The following is a 22,028-nucleotide window of genomic DNA, read 5'->3' as shown; positions in this document are numbered from 1 at the left end:
GACCTGTAGTCGCAACGGGGTGGGGCGCTAAAAGTTGCACAAATAATAGTTAGAGAGGATGGATAGCAAAATGGAAGAAGGAAAGCGGGAATGAAGGCGAAGCGAAAGGTTGGAAAATGGGTGTAGCTTGTGGGGCGGGGGGGAGTGACACTGCAAAAATCACTTAGTAATGCCTACAGTGCACCCGTGAAGCGTGCTTACGTCCCTAACCCCACCCCGACTACACTAAGAACTGCTGCTTTCCTCAACGCAACATAAGAACTTCTATGAGTCTATGTTGTAACTCGACTGCCAACATGTGCTGTGGCATGTTTGAGAGTTCCGTCGACCCACGTTGGCGTCACATGTGTGACGCTGCTTCTTGAGACTTGAGACTTTAGTACATTTAAACTACGCACCGGGGGAACTCGGGAGAGTTAAAAATAACTAACTCATCTCAAGGTTTATTTGTTTCTTAACTTTGCTTATCTCGTTGAAAGACTTCGTTTTTGGCCGAGGGCCAGCAAAGTAGGTAACATGGTCAATGTTTTGGCTCAGTAAATAGTAACTGTGATATATATATATATATATATATATATATATATATATATATATATATATATATATATATATATATATATATATATATATATATTTTTTGCCTGATAATTTGATGAAACTGCTTTAGAGGACCCAGTGTTGTAGAATTACACTTTTAGACTCAAGAGACCAACTGACCGAGTTAGCCAAATCTTCCTCGTTAGGGAAAATATCGAAGTCTCGTATACTTTTCAATGTCTGTTTTTCCATGTTACGGCTGCTCCAGGAGCAAGAGCCCGTGCCGGCATAAGGCCATCCTTGATTAACAACAAAACTACATAAAGCGTTGGCCTGGTCCAGATGGGTTACTTGATAACCTGGTCCAGATGTGTTACTCCGTCCAAACTCTATTCAGATTTCATTGTGTTGTCATGCGTAACAGACACACACAAACGCACACACATATATATGTAGAGAGAGAGAGAGAGAGAGAGAGAGAGAGAGAGAGAGAGAGAGAGAGAGAAGGTTAATTAATACAAAATGTAGCCAAACAGAGAAGACAACATGCTAAATGGAGAGAGAGAGAGAGAGAGAGAGAGAGAGAGAGAGAGAGAGAGAGAGATGGACGGGTTGTGTTATTAAAAACTGTAAGAGCTTTTTGACAATGCAAAGTGGAAGAGACAGAACCTCAGTTATCTAAAGCGTTGGGAAGGTCGGTCTAAGTCTAGACGTCCAGGAATGGTGCGCAATTTAAATGAAAGCGAAAGTGACCGGTGTCTCCCTCACTCTCATGTTGGTGACCCATGGGGGTGGGGTGTTATCACCCCCGCTAGCTAAGCCACCACGTGAAACTGAATGAAAACTCCGTTGATGAAGTTATTAAGCAATATAATGGCAATTTGAGAAGAGTGTTTTCAGAAAGTTCTTCATCGTTGCTAGATTTCTCTAAGTCTAGGCGACAACTCTAGGGAATATCACCTTAATAGGCCTTTAGTTAGCCCTGTGGACGCCGTCATATGTAAGTTTCCAAAATCTCAAAATTCTAGAAACTGTCGCTGACAGGTATTTGATCTAATTAATGAGACAATATGAACAAATTAAAACGCATTATAATCAACTGGGACCCCATGTTAGTAAGAGTTGATGTATGGTGTTAAATGCAAAACTGCCTTCACAATATGTGTGAGACTAAGTAACTAAGCAACCAAATTCTGGAATTAATGAAATTATGTGTTTGGGACTGTAGGGCTTATACTTAATGGGAAATTCTGCAAACACTCGTTTTGGTATATTAATGGATAACTCCCTCGTCTCTTTCTCTCTCACACACATAAAGTATGTATATATATATATATATATATATATATATATATATATATATATATATATATATATATATATATATATATATATATATATATATATATATATATGAAAACCTTCGCACTAGGTAAAACTACAATAAATTATCTTTTCAAATAAAGGTCTTTATTTGAATATATGTGCCAACTACTGCATCGTACAATTTCTGCTCTTTATCCATTAATTCAAGTACCGAGATTTCACAATGATGTCATTATCATTGATTTCGGATTAGCGAGAACGCTAATCGCATTGCTCCGCATTGCGGTGTCACTATATGAGTAATGTGAGATAAAAAGAATATCTCATGCAGCAACACCGTCTACCATCTTGTCTGCTTTAGAATATTTTTTAGTATTTAAGTGAAATAAGAATGTTATAAAAAAAAAAATAAGCAGTGCGTTAGGAAGATTTCGAGTTTGAATGAAGTTATTCCACCGACGTAGTCTTTATTAAACTGACAGTTGAATTATATTGAATGCCAAAGCCCCACAGTGACATCAACAAATAAAATTACTTTTGTGATCCGGCAAGTTTTAGTTGAGCTTATTGCCGGAAACTATTGTTCGGAAAAGCTGTTCTCACTGGTAAACATTGCATCCGAATGCGGTGCCCGTAGATTACTCCCTTTTTAAACGCGATTTACAATAAAATCTCCACAAACGAACACAAGTAGATTTTAATATGAATTTCAAATGAGTCTTAAATTATTTGCAAGTTAATTATTAACATCTGTGAGTTTTCGAGAGAAAAAACACACGATTTTAATTCCGGGAGAGGAATCGGACACAGCTTGGAAATATGGCGAATGAAGGGGAGGGTCAACTGTCAAATGACAATGTAATTAAGAATGAATGCGACCTCGTCGAACAACTAGATCTTCAGCTCGAAGAGGTAATGATGAAATGAAAGTTCTTCTTGTTTTATTAGTGGCTAAGAATAAGAGGGAGCGAAGGAAAAAGGAAACGAAGGAGGAATGAAGGTCTTAGTCTCCGAGTCCTTCGGGCTTGTGGTCATGTTTTCCTCCCGTTTATTGACGTGTTTTTGTAGGTAGAAGTAATTATACCCATATTATGTTTATTGTAGCGTAGTCAGTAATTATTCCATACGTATTTCGCAGAAATCAACGCCTTAGATTGGATGGTAGCCTGGGTCACCTTTTTGGGTGTTCGTGGAGGCATAAGGCCCGGTTAGGCGTAGTTTTCTCCGAGGATAATAGGCTTTGTGAAATCCTGCTGGCATCCTCACTTGCGAAAAGTTATTACCTTATATGGTATTCTAACCCAAATCATTCAAATAGGCCTAATTTCTGCCTGGGATTGAATCATCGGCAATAGGTCCAAGTATATTGTTCCTTCCTTGGTAATGCAAGGATAGGTTAAGCAGCTAGTATGGTGTCCCCGTAAGGTGTTGTGTTGGTGCCGTCAGTGCACCTCGTGCAGTGCGCTGTAGGCATTACTTCAGAGTCTTTGCAGCGTCGTCCCTTCCTAAGGCCCCTAGCTGCTATAACCCCTTTCATTCCTTTTACTGTACCTCCATTCACATTCTCTTTCTTCCACCTTGCTTTTCTCAACCCTCTCCTAAGGGTTGCTAATAGTGCAACTGCTAAATGTTTCCCTTCTGTTATGCCTTTCCAACCTTTCTAGTACTCTCAGTTTCCCTTTTAGCGCTGAATGACCTCATAGGTCCCAACGCTTGGCTTTGGGCCAAAATTTTATATTCCATTTCACAATATGGTGTGTCCATGTGATATGCATTTATAACCTTTCATCCTTGAGCCCATTTGTATTTTCCACATTCCCCAAAATTTAAGTATGTTGTAGATGGACCCCCCCCCCCGACCTAATGTTGCCTGACCTAAAGAAGAAGGGAAACATATAATTTGTCCTTAGTTTGATGAACTGGCACAAGCCACTTTGGTATTTTTACAGTTTCGGTCAGATTTGGATATGTATTATTTTTTTACTTATCATTCATTTTTGAGATGATTTATACGAAAAACTTACTCGAATCCTGCGCAAATTAATGGTTACGGAGATATTTGCTGATGAATATTGTTTCTTATTGTTATCCCATCAAAGTATGAGTTACAAAGTAAGACAATAACCCCCCCCTCCATAGCTGACACAACAAAATTGTAACCAGTCAACACCCCTAGGTTACGTGGTGTTATTTTTTAGGTAAAATCACAATTTCGGTGTTGACTGGTTACTATTTTGCCGTGTTAGCTATGGAGGGGGTGGTATTGTCTTACCTTGTAACTCGTACTTTGTTGGATAACAATAAGAAACAATATTCATCGGCAAATATCTCCATAACCATTAATTAGCACAAGATTTGAGTGAGTTTTTCGTATGAAGCATCTCAAAAATGACTGATAACAAATAAAAAAATAATGCATATCCGAATTTGACCGAAACTGTCATTTTACCGCCATTTTTTCCCTATTCAGAGAAAATGGGCTTCAAAGATTTTGATATTATTCAGAGCTTCTAATTAGCTCATCTTTTGAGGACATTTGGTTTGAAAATGTGACAACACAGCCAGTCGAAGTTTTGATATGCTGTAGAGTATCCAAAACTGATCCCTTTGGCTGGGAAACTCAAAAACTTATGCCAGTTCGTCAAAACAGGGACGAATTCTAAGACTTGGTCTCTCCCAATGTGCAACTATGCTTATACCAGTTAGGGCTAGCATTGCATCTGGCTGCTGTGTCTGTATCTCCTGTTTTGTACAGCTACACACATTTTAGGGAGTGGCAATTGACTGGAGCAGTTTTGTAGCAATTGTACTTGAAAGGATTTATACCCACTATGATGTTTTTAAATTAGTACCCTGTCAGTTGTTATTTCTCCTGCAGGTTTTAAAAGTGATTTGATTAATTGCTTCCATCACTTTTGCTCAAGTATTCACAATGTCAGTTAGGCTGTTTTTATGTAGTCGTTAATCTTTATAATTTCATGTATTGGCAATGCTTTTGTTGGTGAAGTTTGAAGAATGTATTAGGGATTATCTATACAGTTTTTTAAAATCACATTAATCTTTTTCTTTTCAGTGTCTTTTATTTCCAAAATGATTTAATCTTCACTGAACACAACAGACCTCAGTGAACTGAAAAAAAAATTAGAGCTCATAAATGACATCATAGGTTGTTAATTGTTGGAGATTGTGTTTTGTGGAAGTGAGCAGATTGTAATTGAGACATGTGGGCCTGTTGTAGGCACTTGGTTAGTAAGGGTTAAAGCACCATGCAGTTAGGTAGGATATGGCATCCTAGGTAAGGTTAGGCTAGGTTGATGGTAATGATAATATGATATTAGTCTCTGGAACACAACTGAAAGAAGGTAATACAATAGTTTGTCTCCTAAATTGTTGCATTTCAGATTGTGAAACTCAGTACTTCAAAACTTGAAAAAGAAAATTTACAAATTTCAGGTAGTACTTGTATTAAAGTAACACAGTGGAACATTAACTGTTAAGTGTACTGTATTTTGTGTGAATATCTGAATTTTAATTAACTTTGATTGACAAGTATTAGAGACAAATACTTTAAAGAAATTTTGTTGAATCATCAATTGTTTCAGAATGTCTAGATATACTGTAAGGGTTTTACAGAACTGTAGCTTATTTGATAAAAGCCAGTTAATATCATTCCTTTGATAAAAGCAAACCCTTCAAGTCAGTCCCTTAAGAGCCAGTATTTTAAATACATATATCGGTGTGTTTAAACTGTATTATATAACTAATATAATTATTAGTTGAAAAGGCTTAGAAAGATATGCTAATGAGTTTTAAACATACATGCAGCTTGGTACTGTATAGCTTGTAACCATATTAAAAGTTTCATTTCTGATATGAAACTTTTGTATAGGTTTTACTTCTGCACCAGTGTTAGTAAAAGTTATGTAATGGAGGGGTAAGTATTTACAAAATAAATCTCAAATTAAGTACTATTTATATTTTCTGGGCAATGGTATTTCAGTGGTGTGTCTGGTGATTCGAAGTGTGGTGGTTCCAAGTTCAAATCCTGCTCAGATTGGATAGATTTTCACTGAACCATCCTGTCATTGTTAGCTACAGATGGAGCCTTTTGGAGAGCGTGTAGGTCTGCCCATTGAGTTATCAGGATCCATTTCCTTGCCTAACCAGGTCTTGTGGGTGGAGAGAGGTCCGTGGCTGTTAATCAAATGTTGTGGTATTTTGGTCTTTTGGGCATTGGGCATAAGTGCGATGACCTGTTCCTTACCTCTGCTGCTCATTTGTGATGTTTAACTTTTAACTTCTATATTTCATGAGGTAATGATAGGTTGCATTACTGGTACCCTGCAACGTGGCATGTTTCAAAGGGTGATTTTGGTTAAGTGTGTTATTAGGTGACCTGTATGCCATCTGCCAGTGAGGCTATCTCTTTGTGTATACAGTACTGTGCTGTGAATCAAATGTACTATCGTAATCTATACAGGACACAAGATTATTGAAGACAATGCCATTATTACTGTATTAAAGAATTATGTAATTGTGTGTACAGTACTGAATTTACCTTGAATATTTCCTTTATATGGTATATACAGTACTCTTATTTACATTGCAATTTCTCCAGCTTGATGACGAAGAATTCCAGTTGCCTCCAGTTGATGAACTGCCAACATTAGAGAGCATCCTGAACGAAAATGATCCGGGATCTATATCCGACGAAGACACCACTGCCCCGCAACCTTCACAGCTGAAGGTATAAACTTCTCCTTTTTGGTCTCCTCATTTTATCACTGTTTACTATTGGTTCGTGAAATACGAAATGCAAGAAGACAAACACTTGAAACCTTTGCAAAGATTATTCTGAATTTACTTCATCTGTTATATATAGTTATTCTCACATTAAGGGGAGCTTGTATGGATTTGGATGTGCTACGACTGAAAGAATTAATTAGCAGTCGTTTAGGTACTAATAGATCGCTGAAACGCTATGGAAAAAATTGTGAAATGAGTTTGGGTGAGAAAGACTGCCTGGCAGTGATCTTGAAGTTCATTATTTATAGCAATCACAAAGCATGTACAAAATGAAACTGTTCTGTACTGTATACAGTAGAGGTATACAGGTAGTGGAGTAGATTAGCCATATTATTACAAAAAAGCAGATCATGCGCAAAATAAATAGCGTTCACTGAGGACGCATGAGACCAAGACATTATCTTGAGTAAGCTGTCTTCAGCGTTTAGATTACTAACCAATAAGAAGCCAGGTGGCATTCGCCCCAATTTTCTTTCACTAGCGCACTTTCATATAGCCCTCGTTTACGACCATCTCATCTCATTTTTGGAAGCATTTTTGTGTACATGTATCCCAAGTTTTTTCTGACAGCAGACTGTCCATCACTTAGTTATGTCTGAGACCATGAGGTCAGTGTCACTAGGTTGCTGTACTTCTGGGTACACGTTTGTATCAGTCGTGACCAATTTCTCCTCCAGAATGCAAAGTATTTGCTGTTACATTTAATGCCTGTAATGTGTAATTTATTTACATATTCAGAAATGTTCAGTCAAATAATTTGAGATATTTTATGGAGGTGGGGTTGGTGCATTTGGTTCGTACTAAGAGTCATTTCATTGTAGGTTTTAACTATTTGATAGGGCCCAGAAATCATTTACAGTATATTTAAGTTCTCGGGCATATTACTGACATAACCAAGAGCTAAGAAGATGCATTTTGTATCTTAATACAGGAAATTGTGAGATGTGTACTGTACATGGTAACCTTGTATCTTATCCAATTACTGCGCGTGCATTGAGTTTTTATATTTTAATGCTAAATTGGTTTATAAAAGTGATCTGGTTTAGTGCCGTAGCATTATTTTGTTTGAAGGTTATTTTGCCACTTCACTGGCTTTAATAACAGTGCTTGGTGTTCTCTCCTCTCAAGTGCCTCACACTTACAATGTAACTTCTCATGACATTTCTCTCCTCAGGCATCGTTCTCACAGGATGGGGGAGATACGCTTTCTCTCCACTCCCGTGGAAGTTCCGATTCCAAAAGCCGTAACTCGTCGGACAAGCACAGTTCGGGCAGCAGAACCAGAAGGGAACCCCAGAGCAAAACCCACGGGTCCATCTTACGTCACGTGATACTGAAGGGGGTTGCAGCTCAGCTGGTGTCAGCCTATGTAAGAACCATATTGACATTCTATTGCAATAATTCAGCAATTGCCTCGTATGGGGTGAGTGCCATCGGTGCACCTCATGCAGAGCGCTGTGGGCATTATTTGAGGTTCGTTGCAGCGTCCCTTCGGCCCCTAGCTGCGACCCCTTTCATTCCTTTTACTGTACTGTACCTCTGTTTATATCTTTCTTCCATCTTACTTTCCTCAACCCTCTCGTAACAATTGATTCATAGGGTAAGTGTGAGATTCTGCTCCTGTTACACCTTTCAAACCTTTTTGCTATCAATTTCTGTTTCAGCGTTAAATGACATCATAGGTCCCGGGGATTGCCTTTGGCCGAAATTCTTTATTCAGTTCTATTCTATGATATTTTTTCAGCTGAATTGCTTGTTTATTCATATAGTGCTCTTCTACTGAAAGTAGAAGTTGTAGCAGAGAAATGATTTAGATCTCTAAAAGTGTGTAATGCAGCAGAAATGATTTTTGAAAATTTGTCAATAAAGTAGAGCTGATTGTTAGTGGATTTGATATTATACTAGTTTCGGTGATGCATATTTCTTAGTAACTGTTGAACAGACATGCTAACATGATCTATACTGTATTATACCCTTACCAATGAAAATTAGTTTTATCCCATATATTTTTTTTATACCACTGCGGCACAACTTAGAAACTTCTCATTTACAGGATCGCGTTGGTGCTGGATTGCCAACCACAATGGCAGTTGGTAATGTGATTTGTATAGGAACTAGCCATGGTCTGATCCTAGTCTTTGAGCCAACGCAAGCTCTCAAGTATTGCTTAGGGTCTACGCAGGTGAGTGAAGATTCCAAGTGTTATTTAGGGATTTCACCATCACTAGAAGTAATTTAGGTGAGAAGGGAAGATGCATACTCTAGTAGGAAAAGGATACAAAAGGTCTTTGCAAAATCCTGTGCTCATCCTACTTGTGCTCGTGAGATGTATGTTGAGGGATGATGAGGATGATATTATTATTATTATTATTATTATTATTATTATTATTATTATTATTATTATTATTATTATTATTATTCAGAAGATGAACCCTATTCATATGGAACAAGCCCACCAAAGGGGTCATTGACTTGAAATTCAAGAGGCTTCCAAAGGATATTATGGTGTTCATTCGAAAGAGGTAACTGAAGGTAATTGGAAACGCAGAAAGAGATCATTTATTAGAAAACAGATAAATTAACAAATTAATAGATAAAATAAAAATGTAAGTAAGATATTAAAATACAAGTTGAATTGTATTAGGGTAGTAATAGATTGCAACTCCTCTTGAACTTCTGTTGTATCCCGCTGTTTCATGTAATCCAAAGGCCCTTCTTTTACAGAACCTTCCCATGCATTTGCAAAAGGGGAATTATGAAATGTACATATTTAATGAAAGAATTTCAATGAGACCAACTTGTATTTTAAAGAAGCAATCAGGAAAATTACTTGTCTTTCTTCATCAACATCATCCTCATCCCAATTTTGTTTGCAGGCTGGGTTTTCCTACTATGACGGCTAATTAGATGTGGAATCCACTCCTTGCCGTCTTGTATCTTGTAGCATCAACCACATCTCTCCAATTACTGATAGTCTTCTTGCTTTACTCTCCCAAATCTTGACTTTTTATGGTATACATTTTCAAAATTGATTTTCCTGGCCGGTGCCCATAGTTCAGCTGCACAATGTAGTGCAGGCCTTGTATACCGGTCGTAAGTCTTTGCACTCCCTGCTAATTGGACATTTATATTTATAGTAGTTTAGCTATCTCTCTCCATTTCATCCATGCTGCAGCTAGTCTCTTCTTTACTGCTCTCTCAACTCCTGCTACATAGTCTGGTGTGCCTGTAAGGTAACAGAAATTATTCTACATCTTCTGAGATTAACTCATTTATCACAACTGGGTTCTCAACTCCCCTCCTTCGTCTTTTGCTTTTACAATACATTTTGGGTATCAAATTTGAAATAAATGCGTTGTCGACATTTATTCCAAAATTTGAAAAGGAGACCCTATTGCAGCTTTATGCAGATGACCTAGTGCTAGCAGAAGAATATGAGGTAGAGGTGGTGGAAATGTTTTCAAGGTGGAAGAATGGAATGGAGAGGAGAGGACTGAAAATCAGCACGAGCAAAAAACAAAGCTTTTGGGGACAGGGAAGGAATCAAAGGGAAAAGTGCAATATGGAAAGTGGCCATTTGGTTGTTAAGGGAAAGTTGTGTACCTAACGCAGCAAGTGGTGTTACGAGAGGTGCTCAGGATTTCAAAATACTATGCAGTACTGTACTTGGAGTAAGAGGTTGTGATGCCTGAAATATAGTACAGTGAGGGAAGGGAATAGTAAATCTTGCTGTGATAGATGGGTGGGTTGTAGAAGTAGCAGAGTTATTTCTTTTCTCTTGGGGACTCGCGTGACTGTGAAACAGGAGTTTAAATAACAGCAAGAAAGGAAATATAAAATGAGGAGATAATTAAACTACTGTTAAATAAAGATGTCCCATTGGGGAAAGAAGTAAAAACTTACAATAATACTGAAGTTATGCATCACTTTATGTAGCAGAAACAGGAGCACTGATGAAGGAAGTGGAGATTTTGAAAAAGGCATTGGTATATAATATATTGAAATTATGGAGAATGGTGGGTAGGTGATATTACAAATGAGGAATAGAGATACTGTACTATATGGTGTCCTGAGGCTGAAAAAGAGACATGAGAATTCTCTGTGATTAAGGTTTCAAGATGTGTTATGACAGGGTGAGTAGTTTGTCAGAAAAGCGGTAGATAAGGAAGTACGAGAACAAAGACTTGTAGGAATGCCCAGGAAATCATGGAGAAAGGGAATTAATGAAGACCTGGATGTGATGGGAGGTTACTTTCTCTTACTTCCTAATGAGCACTGTATTCTTTGGAAGCTTGACTTTCAAGTCAGTGGCCCCTTTGGTGGGCTTGTTCCATATGAATAGGGTTCTTCATCTTCTGAATATAATAATAATAATAATAGACAGGAAGAACATTTGGCGTAAGGGACTGTGACATAATTCAAATTTTTTTCTAGCTCGGTGAACAGTATGGGTCCGTGTCCGCACTGGCTCTCAATAATGACTGCACTCGGCTTTTAGCTGGATTTGCCAAAGGTCAGATATGTTTGTTTGACCTGACTTCCAGTAAACTTCTGCAGACCATCTCCGATGCACACACTCCATTTACAGCAGTTCTGCATTTGAAGGTATTTTTCACTTTTTCAACTTTTTATTTTCCTTTTGCAGCTAAATAAACATTATTTTAGTAAATTGACATAATGGTAAGATGTATTTTGTTGGAGTATTATATTTTCATTTGGGCAGTTATTGAGTGTAATTTTCAATTTTGTATCGTTTTCATTTTTGATGAAATGCAACATTTGTAAATTGCACAGAAATTTGCATGTTGGGGTATTTATCAATAGAACTCGGTTGTGAGTGAGATTTAAAAGGAATTCAAAATTTACTGGGAATGTATAGATATTATGTTACAGTAAGAAACTTTTTACCTGTTCATGGATAATTTTAAATTGCAATCACTCCTTTTTTATCCTCAAAGATTAGGTCTCCCCCCCCTCCCTCCTCCATTTTATGAAAGGCTGTAACAGTTGCTAAAAGTGAAGTGTTTGAAAAACACTTCAAAACTTTCTTGAGATCATATCTCTTTAGAGGGACACCAGCATGAAATATCTTTATTATGGAATCTGTGCAACTTGTATATTTTATTGACTTTTCTATCCTTTGCTACACTTCCAAGCTATTATTATTTAGGAGGTGGGTCTGTCCATTCCTTTTATATTAAGTAGCGTTGTTTTTCCTTAACTCTTCATTTTCTTGTTCTTCTCAAACCCAGTCTCAATAAGAACCTTCGGTGACAGATTACAAATGCTACTGACTTTTGCATAAAAAAAAAAGCTTGTACTGTAATTCAAATCTAACCATTCCAGAAGACATTTATGAAACGAACCTCACCTCTCCATTATATAGCTTTAACTTCCGCGCCAGTGGTCGCAAAAGCTTCGTAATGGAGGGGCAAGTATTTAAAGAATAAATCTTAAATTAAGAACTAATCTTTTTCAAATACTTATTATATTTTTTTTTTGCAGTGGACAGATTATCCAGGTATGGCTGTGATCAGTGACAGTGGGGGATCAGTCTTTGAGCTCTCAATCAAGAGGACGATGGGTCTGAATTCGAATGAGAGCCGATGCATATTCAGCGGAAGCCGTGGGGAAGTCTGCACCGTGGAACCCTTGCTGATGTCCCAGTTTCGTGCCAATCCGGGCACCGAAACTATTATTCTTGCGATGGCAACTATTTCCAAGGTGGGTCTGGCTCCCGTGTTTCGATAACAGGAGGATGGTCAGAATGTTTCTTATTTGGCATTAGTATCTGCATTGGCTGTTTGTTTATAATTAATCAGACACCACCCTATTCACAAACGAATTACGTTTCGGACGGCTGTATGTTAAAACGTTTGTCAGTTGGTCACTGTACTCCTCGTGCCTATTGAAGAAAAGCAACATATAAAGTCAGTACAGTACTGTATGTTTTTTCATAGTAAAACACAATAGTACACTGTACATATAGTGAACACGCTTTTAATTTGTGATCCCGTTTGTTTGTATATCTGAATGTTTGCAAGTTGAATGTTCATGAGTAGGATGGTGGCTGTACATTCATATGATACAGTTTATTCAATTTATACTTTCATTTAAATTGCTTTGTTATTCTTAAGTGTGATATCCATGTGGGCTATGTCAGTGTTTATTTTGTTGTCACTTTACGTGTATTTAAGTGACTTTAATTATTATGATATTATTAATGCTTTGTAGTACCCTGAATTTGAGAAGAATTCCGAAATAAAGTTAGTTTATTTTTATATGCTGTACACTAAAGATATTGTGAAGATGGTTTCTCTTGGTAAGAGTAGTAGGTATCATTTCCAAATGTGAACTTTGTGCATCATTTTTACTCTTTATTTTTTTTATTGAATATTTACTCTGAGTAGTTTTATAATGTTTTTTCATCCATTTTTAGAACTTCTAAAGTTTACCATTATACTTTTTATATGTTTCAGGTTATTGTCGTTTCGCTACGGCCACAGTTGAAGGTATTGTTTTCGTACCCGCTGAAGGCCTCTGCTTCGACGTTACCCCTGCTCGCTTGGCAGTTTGTCGTCATTCAGATGCCAGACGGAGTGAGGGTGGTTGATCCAGTATTAGCCTTTGGCAGAGAGAAAAGTGTCTACTTCTATCAAGTAAGTGGAAATGGTGGTCTTCTTAAATGAAATCATTAATCATAGGAAGCGGAGGTGGAAATATTTTAAAAGACAGGAGAGCAGTAGGAGAGTACAGTAGAGGATTGATAAATAGCGCAAGCAAAATAAAGCTAATGCTGACTGGAAAAGAATAAAGGGAAAAAAATAGTCAGATGTTTGTGTTTGTATTTTGAGTAGGAATAAAATTCTTTAGTGAGGTGACCAAAAAACCGACACTTCTCAGGCTTAAATCTCCTTCAAGTCGGGGTGGAAGTTGTTAGAATTGCCATAGCAGCTTGAAAATGTATTCTAAATTGGTTCTTTTTGGTTCCTCAGCTTACTCATGGCAGTCAGGAGGAGCTACGGTTTCTGCCTCTTCAGAAGATGGTGCTTACGTACATAGTCCAGGCAATGGCGTGGCTTAACTCCAGGACACTGGCTGTGATGGACACGCGGGAGCAGCTGCACATAGTCGACGTGAAGTCTCAAGAGGAGTTGGAAATGGTCGACCTTGCGCATCTGGGCTTGGTTTACGCTTCTCCGCACTTTAAAGCCATAGCTACGGGGAGCAATGTTAGTAAGGCGATGGTGAGTAAGGTTTTGTTTTGTGGCAAGACTGATGACTACGTAGCTGTATTATTGGTTTGATTATTTGTGCAGCGAACATCAGGTTTTGGAAATAAATTGATCAGTGAAATTTTGTCAGAAACTTCAGCATTTGAAATTACTGTAATACTATTATAAAATTTTTTGAAAAATAATTTAATTGAAAAATATAAATAAAAAATATAAATATAAATAAAATATAAATATAAATAAAAATATAAATAAAAAAATATAAACATAAGTAATCTGCAAGTGAGGTAGACGAAGCTATTTTGTGCTGTTCATTATGCGCTATACAGTAATACATTGTAGTAAGTAATTTTCATGAATAGTTCATCTTCTTAAGTTTTAGGTCAGAAACATCATTATCACAGTAATAACTAAGTTAATCATCTATTGAAAACACCCAATACAGGCAGTCCCCTCTTATTGGCAGTATTGGTTAATGATATTTTGGTTTTACAGCACTTGGCTAATGACGTCATTAACCAGATTTTTTATGTCGGTAAGCGATTTTCGGTGCTGGTTAGGCAGTTTATCCACGTTGGTAGGTGGTTTATCTGTGCCGGTAGGCTTATCAGTGTCGGTAAGCAATTTTTGGCACTGAAAAGTGGTTTATTGGCATTGGTGAGCGGTTTATTGGCACCAATCCGCACTTACGGCATTGTAAATGCCATTTATTACCATAATTACTGTGATGATCTGGTTATCGATGATTTTTGGCTATCGGCGCTTGGCCAGGAGCGAACCCTACCATTAACTGGGGACTGCCTGTACAGTAGTCTGAATAAATTCTAGAAAAACAGTCAGCTTACATTGGAGCAACTAACTTAAACTATTTGTTACGTGTTTCATGACTGTAGGATCAGTGCATTGCTCTGGCTTTGTATTATCTATTGCCTCTTTATTTATTGAAGAATTTCTTCACAGGCCCTCGCTGGCGAAAGGGCTTGTTATCATTCCATGGTGAGCTTTGGATCACAGGTTCTTCTTCTTGGTACAAAGTCATTTCAGGTAAGGTGAATAGCCGTAACTGTAGTTTTAAAGATATTTCGATTTAGCTTCCAGTTGTGTTGTGCTAAGCTGTACTTTTAAGAATGAAGTTTTACGCTTTTGTTTTGCTAGTATGTAATAGTTATGATATAAATTTAGTAACAGAATACTGTATCCCGAGTTGAAGATTAGTGCTAAAGTCTGCAGCATAAAGCATGAAAGTGTCAGTTTGCTCATTAACATTTCTTTTCCAGGAGCGTAAAATACCAAAGAGATTTTTTTTCATAAACCCTATTCAAGTTCTAGAAATTTTCAAAGCCTAGTGTTCTTTTTAGGTTGTTACTGTACGGTCGTGGATCGACCGTTTGGACCATCTCGTACGAAGTGGGCACATGAGAGAGGCACTACAGTTGGCCTTGGATATATATCAAGATAAAGCACAAGCGGTTGTTGGACTGAAACAAAAGAAGGAAAAACGGCAGCAGGTAACTTAAAGGACTGTTAAGTTCTGATCGCTGAAATGGTACGCAGACACGACCTACTTACGAACGTTTAACTTACAAACAGTTAGAGATACAAACAAACGGGATCGCAAATTAAAATTGTGTTCAGAGGCTCCTCCTTGCCACCCGTAAGCTCAGATTTGTTTTGTCCGCCTATTTTGTACATACTGCACTGTATGTACAGTGTACAGTAAACCCCCCCCGTATTCGCGTTCTCATGATTCGCAGACTCACTCATTCGCGGGTTTCTCTGTGGAACATATCTAGCCATTATTCACGGAAAATTCGCCCATTCGCCGTATTTTTCACTGAGAAATATTCACTAATTACTGTATTTTCATATAAGTTTCATGAATAAATGCACTTTTTGTGATAAAAGTATTAAAATACTCAGGTATATGCATTTTTACAGAGTTTTTTCTGTGTTTAAACTATCAGAATGGGCAGTTCTAAGTGATTTTAGAGGGGTTTTAAGTATTTGCGGATTTTAGCTATTTGCGGAGGGTGTGGGATGCATCCCCCGCGAATACGGAGGCTTCACTGTATTGTGTTTTAGGATGAAAAAACTTACAGTACTGTATTGACTTTATATCATGCTGTACTTAAATGGGCATGAAGAATACAACAACCAACTTACAAACAATTCAGCATACAAACGCCCATCAGGAACGTAACTTGTTTGCAAGTAGGTTGGTGTCTGTAGGTAGATATGGCCACTGATGATGGAAATAAACAGCATTTTTAGGATTCTTGATCTGGGCAACACACTCATCTCTCTCTGTCTCTAACCATTATTTATTTAAATTTCCAGTTAGTACAAGAAAAGATCTGTGAGTTGCTCAACCAGTACCTCGATCATGGCATAGAGAATCTCCCCGACAGAAGCAACCTAGTGTCAATTACTCAGTATTACTCTCTGATGGTCCCACTGTGCGTCAAAGTTGCTGTTGGATCGAACCTCACTGACATGCTATTTGGCCGCATCTGGGATACATTCTCAGAAGATGCCATCTCCAAAGGTAATGTTTTATAAGTTAGGACTTTATAGGAGATGCTTGAATTTTGGCAGTTTTTGTAATAATACTAAATGGAATTCCCCACCCATTGTGTAAGAATTTAAATCTGGGGTTGGTTTGGTAAAAGGAGTTAAGGAATGATTTATTTTGTAATTCATCCTCTGTACCTTCCACATGTAGTTGTACACAGACGAACCTCTGCTTGTACAAACACAAATGCTCTTAGATAAAAAGTTATTGAATGAAGTGACCAGATGAGAGTATTAGACTTTCACAAGGTTGATTAAAAGGATATGTTTTGTGAATGAAGGGTAAGAATTGGAGTAAGATAGAAGAGTTAAGAAGAGACTAGGATGGAAACCAGACACAATGCAAGTGGTAGCCTTTTACTCTGATGGATAAGTACAGTCAAACATCAAAACATGATTTATGCAGAAAACATTCAAATGTACAAGCATTGCTGTTGAAGGTGAGAAATTTTATGCCGAACGATTTACGCTCTTGTACTTATCTGGTACAGTAATAAGGTGTATGTTTTTCACCGTTTTGTTATGTTGTACTCTTAAATAATTTTCTTAAAGTACTTAGGGGATCTTTTAACCATTAATTAGTGCAGCAAAGGTCACTGAGTCACATTCCTGACTCATAGGGCTCACCAGAAAGATTTTTTAAATGTTAGGTGAAAATTAGAGCGATGTAATGTTGAAGATAACTTTGAAAGTAATGTGAAGATAGCTAAGAAGAAAGAGACAGAAGGGAGCAGATGAAGTAAAAGTTAGGAAGTATTGTGGCTTGGTCCAAAAGGATGTGTCTTAACCTTTCGTACCCTCTAGTGTCCTTCCATATCTGTATGGGTGGAATGTAGCCACTCAGCGTGGCGTATGTATTGAAGCTTCTTGGGTAGGAACTGTAAGATCTTGTTTTGAGATCCTTGTAGAGGGGGTTAGTGCTATCAGTGCACCTCACTTGGTGCCCTGTAAGGCATTACTTAAGGTTCTTTGCAGCGTCCCTTCAGCCCCCCAGCTGTAACCTCTTTTGTTCCTTTTACTGTACCTCTGTTCACATTTGTCTTTCGTCCACATGACTTCCCATCTTCTCTGACAAATGTGTCATAGTGCAACTGTGAGGTTTTCCTCCTGTTGTACCTTTCAGACTTTCCTACTGTCAGTTTCCCTTTCAGCGTTGAATGACCTCATAGGTCCCAGAGCTTGGCCTCCGGCATAAATGCTATATTCCTATTCCTATTCCGGGTTTTGAGATGGCAGACACATGACAGAAATGAAGTAAATGAAGACAGGAGCAGTTTGCTAACTTAATGAACCGTGAGAATTGGTGGTAGGATTTGGAGGAAACTTTGAGTCAGATTAAATTGTATTGATGAGATTCAAAATCCATTAGCTTAGCTGTAGGTATGTTAATGTTACAGTAAACACCAACCCTACCTTTGACATCATGTGAGTGAAGATATAGTAGTGGAGATGAAAATAGGACATGGGCACCAGGAATTGGGGAAAAGATCTGGTGATGTAGGAGCTGACTGATGTTCAACAGAGTTCAGGAAATTTCAGAGATATGGATGTAAAATAAGAGGCCATGTATCACAGTCCTGAGCTTGGTTCTAGAATTCTTATCCCAGTATTGTTGCCAAGAAACTTGCAACAGACCTTGTGGTGTGAGGATGGTGTTTAAGAGCATATGGTAGTCTGAAATTATCCAGCATACTAATTTCAGCTAAAGCTTATTGTTTGTGGGAAAAATGTCACGTTTTGGGATTGAGTTTATACCTCAGGTCTTAAGATTATATGTAATTTTTGCTCTTAGGGAATATTAGTTATATATTCCATGTGTTGTGAGGTCATTGTATTTATCACATTGGAGGTGCATATCAGTAAAGAGGAAAATCTAATATTTTTATACAGTACTTACACATATTACACATATTTCAGTAATTAACCTATTATTTCTTCCACAAAAACAATTGGGAAATGTTATACTTAATGTTTTACTATAGCAAATCACCAGATTCATATACATAACATGAATTTTAAAAACTGCAGCCTTGCTATTTTTTGGAAGACCTGATAATGTTTACTGCCTATTCCCAGGTATTTTTCTAGAGGCGTTGGAACCCTACATCCTGAGTGATCAGCTGGCAGACATATCTCCAGTGATTTCACAGTGTCTGTTGTCACACCAAGAGACTAGTGGGAGGCTAGAGGCAGCTGAAGCATGCATAGTTCACTTGGAAGTAACTTCTCTTGATCTGCACCAGGCGTTGAAGCTGTGCTGGACTCATGGGTTGTACGACGCCATCTTCTACATCTACACTCGGGGCATAAAGGACTTCATAACTCCCCTAGAAGAACTCAGTACTGTGTTGTGTAATGCCATGGACAGCGGAGTTGCTCTGAGTGACAATCTCGTTAAGTTAGGAAATAAGATTCTAGTGTACATTTCTTGTTGTTTGGCTGGACGAGCCTACCCGCGGGGTGATATCGAGGAGCCAATTTTGCAGCAAGTTAAGCACGAAACTTTCAAGTGTTTGACTTCGTTGCACACGAAAAATTCTAAGCCTAACGAAGAGTGTTACCCATTTTTAAGGACGTTACTACGGTTCGATACTAGAGAATTTTTGAATGTGCTTTCGCTAGCTTTCGAAGAAGCAGAGTTCACGTCTGAGCTGGGGATGATACAGAGGCAGCGTGTTGTGGACATTTTGTTGCAGGTAAGGTCACTGTTTTGACCCACACCAATTGCCAGTTTTTGAAGTTGGGAAAAATGAATCCCTAAAATCATATTCAAATTTCAAAGTCCAAACTTCATTTGTAAGAGTCTCCATCTTGGGTTGCTCCTTCTTGGTTAAATATTTAAAAGTAAGAAATGAAAATTATTCTTAATAAGTTTTCATAATATAAAACATAGTGATTGAAAGGTTTATTATGAAGCAATTATTTTATAAGCTTTGGTACCAGCGTATGTTTTTCAGCAGCTTTCTCTGTTAATATATGCACTATCAAGATGCTCATGACAGAGTAGTTATGTGTATGACTTTATTAGAAATTGAAGATTTCATGAAGTGTGGGCTGAAATCAGAGCTAATAATGCCACTGCTTTCAGGCAGTCCCCAGTTTATGACGGAGGTTCTGTTCCCGGTGGCGTGCCGTAACCCAAAAAACGCTGTAAACCGAACCGTCATAATAATAATAATAAATGGCACTTTAAGTGCCATAAGCTCTAAAACCAGGCTACGGCGCCACAAAGCCGTTTACAGCGCCGTAAAATCAGGTTAACGGCACCCTGAGTCAAACGCTGTAAAGTCAGAATGCCACAACCTGGGGACTGCCTGTTTCATTTTTCATAAATGAAAAATGTTTGACAATTCACATTTTTTTTATCTTAGGTCATGGTGGAAGGACAAGGTTTTGGTCCAGCTCAATTGGGGTCCCTCTTCACCTTCATAGCACGCCAGATGTCCCGACAACAAGGAGCCATTGCTATTAACAGACAGCTCTTTGACCAGGTCAGTGTTTTTGTTCTCTCTGGGTTTTGTCCCCGTAGGGGGTAGTGCCGTCAGGGCACCTCGTGCGGTGTATTGTAGGCATCAGTACTTAAGGTTCTTTGCAGCATCCCTTCGGCCCCTGGCTGCAACCCCTTTCATTCCTTTTACTGTACTTCGGTTCTTATTCTATTCTATCTTACTTTCCACACCCTTCAAACATTTGATTCATAGCGCAACTGTGAGGTTTTTCTCCTGTTACACCTTTCAAACCTTTTTACTGTACTGTCAATTTCCCTTTCATTGCTGATCGACCGCATAGGTCCCAGCACTTGGCCTTTGGCCTAAATTCTATAGTCTGTTCTATCCTATTCTTTCCAGGTTTTGTAATAGTGCTGTATTCATTGTGGCATATGCTACACGGCCTGAAATATTTATTTGGGAATACTGCACTGTATACTGAGAAGTACAGTGTATTCTTTTGCAAGTTTTGCGGAACACATTCTTCTGTGTCCTGTTGAGGGGTCTAGAAATCAGCTAGCGGAGCCGACCACTACCCTGGTTTTATCCATTCAAGGCTGTGACAATCCAGATCACAGGCATAAGTAACCCCTCGATTATCCAGATCACCATTATCTCGAACTCGACATTATCTGACACACCTGGACCAGGCCCCAAAGATATGTGATATACAGTATATAGGTTTTCGTGGGGTTGATCTTAGTGGTAGAAACTGTATTCCTTCCCAGGAAAAAGGAGTTGAATTGAGTTAAACAAAGCAAGCTGGGAGAAAGCAGTGAAAATTACCCGGAAAATAGACAGAAGCAATTAAGATTGCTTATAAAGAATCTTCAATATTGCCTGCACATGACACAGTATCGGTACAGGACAACAATTCCTTTAGTGATGTCAGTAATGGGAAAAAAGCACATTAAAAGAAGAAGGTGTACAATTTATAAGCAGGCTACGTAAGACAGTAGTGTTATAAGCTGTTGAGTAGGGTGAGAACAGTGAAACATTTCTTTTAATACGGATGACTGATCTTAAATATCCTCAGTTTTCTTTAGTATATGTGCAAAGTATCCTTGAAAATATACAAATGTTATTGCCCTTCAACCTTTTGTAAAATTTGACTTTGATAGATCTTGAAGGCTTTTTCCATGATTGAACATTCAGACACACCAGATTGAAGTATGAGAAATAAATTTGTTTTTACCATACCCAGTTTATGAGACCCACCTGACAAAATTGGTAAAATAAGTCATGCAGGTATATTTAGCATTTTTATATTATTTACACTGCCTAACATTTGCAAAAATGTCAATGAAGGGTGTGGTTTTCTTTGTGAATCATCCTTATAAGCAGGATAAAAGATTGTAGCAGCAACATTTGTATAGGATATTACTACAGTGGCACATCTTGAACAATACTCAATGATTCTTCTGCCCCTAGTTGCATTGCTTTTGATTTTGACTTTTCAGTCATTCCGTTTAGTAATATTCCCATTTACTAACAGACTTATTCAGCTGTTTTCCGTTCCAATTTCTGCCTCTGGTTGAACTTTTTAACAACCGTATAAGAGTGTAAAGTTTATTTAAGGTTGGTTAGACTGCTCAGTTATAACATAACTCTCAATAAATTTTGTTAAATAATATGGTCATCTCATCTCTCAGCTCCATATGCTTTTGAGTCATTTGTTATAGATCCTGGTGGGTCATCATTCAGGAACCAATGCAACTCGGACTTTATGTCGTAATTCATATGCTCCTGACCAAATATTTCAGATTTGCCTTTTATTGCAGGTGCTATCCCATCTCACAGCCCCGGATGCTTCCAGTCATCACGAGGAAAGAGAAACAGCTCTGTTAGAACTGCTTCAGGAAGGAGGCCTTGTTCATTATGATAGAGACCATCTTCTCGACAAGGCTTGGAAAGCTGAATTGTGAGTGATTGTTCAGCCTCAAAGTGTTTGTAATTTCCAGCATTTTCTGACATCTCTTTTGAACTAACACAGTAGAATCTTGTATTAATGATTAATGATGTGTGGCAGTCACAGATAAGACAAAGTAAAAGATGTTAATAGCAG

General features: G+C 38.0%; 1 protein-coding gene across 1 annotated transcript in view; it reads left to right on the top strand.

The window, feature by feature from the left end:
* Positions 1-2,627: 2,627 nt before the first annotated feature.
* The window catches only part of Vps8 (vacuolar protein sorting 8), a 39,955-nt gene continuing 20,554 nt past the window's right edge, over positions 2,628-22,028 (top strand). Inside the window, exons 1-14 of the mRNA XM_067107020.1 lie at positions 2,628-2,775; positions 6,482-6,610; positions 7,844-8,038; positions 8,723-8,851; positions 11,104-11,274; positions 12,175-12,393; positions 13,149-13,328; positions 13,665-13,916; positions 14,865-14,948; positions 15,263-15,412; positions 16,242-16,449; positions 18,552-19,171; positions 19,847-19,966; positions 21,745-21,884. Of these exons, the coding sequence (XP_066963121.1) occupies positions 2,683-2,775; positions 6,482-6,610; positions 7,844-8,038; positions 8,723-8,851; positions 11,104-11,274; positions 12,175-12,393; positions 13,149-13,328; positions 13,665-13,916; positions 14,865-14,948; positions 15,263-15,412; positions 16,242-16,449; positions 18,552-19,171; positions 19,847-19,966; positions 21,745-21,884 (2,690 nt within the window). The 5' untranslated portion in view covers positions 2,628-2,682. The remainder of the gene's footprint in view (positions 2,776-6,481; positions 6,611-7,843; positions 8,039-8,722; positions 8,852-11,103; positions 11,275-12,174; positions 12,394-13,148; positions 13,329-13,664; positions 13,917-14,864; positions 14,949-15,262; positions 15,413-16,241; positions 16,450-18,551; positions 19,172-19,846; positions 19,967-21,744; positions 21,885-22,028) is intronic.

The sequence above is a fragment of the Macrobrachium rosenbergii genome, chromosome 7 (assembly GCF_040412425.1).
Source record: "Macrobrachium rosenbergii isolate ZJJX-2024 chromosome 7, ASM4041242v1, whole genome shotgun sequence".
NCBI lineage: Eukaryota > Metazoa > Arthropoda > Malacostraca > Decapoda > Palaemonidae > Macrobrachium > Macrobrachium rosenbergii.
Note: the sequence above shows the minus strand (reverse complement) of the source record. Positions and strands in the feature narration are given on the sequence as shown.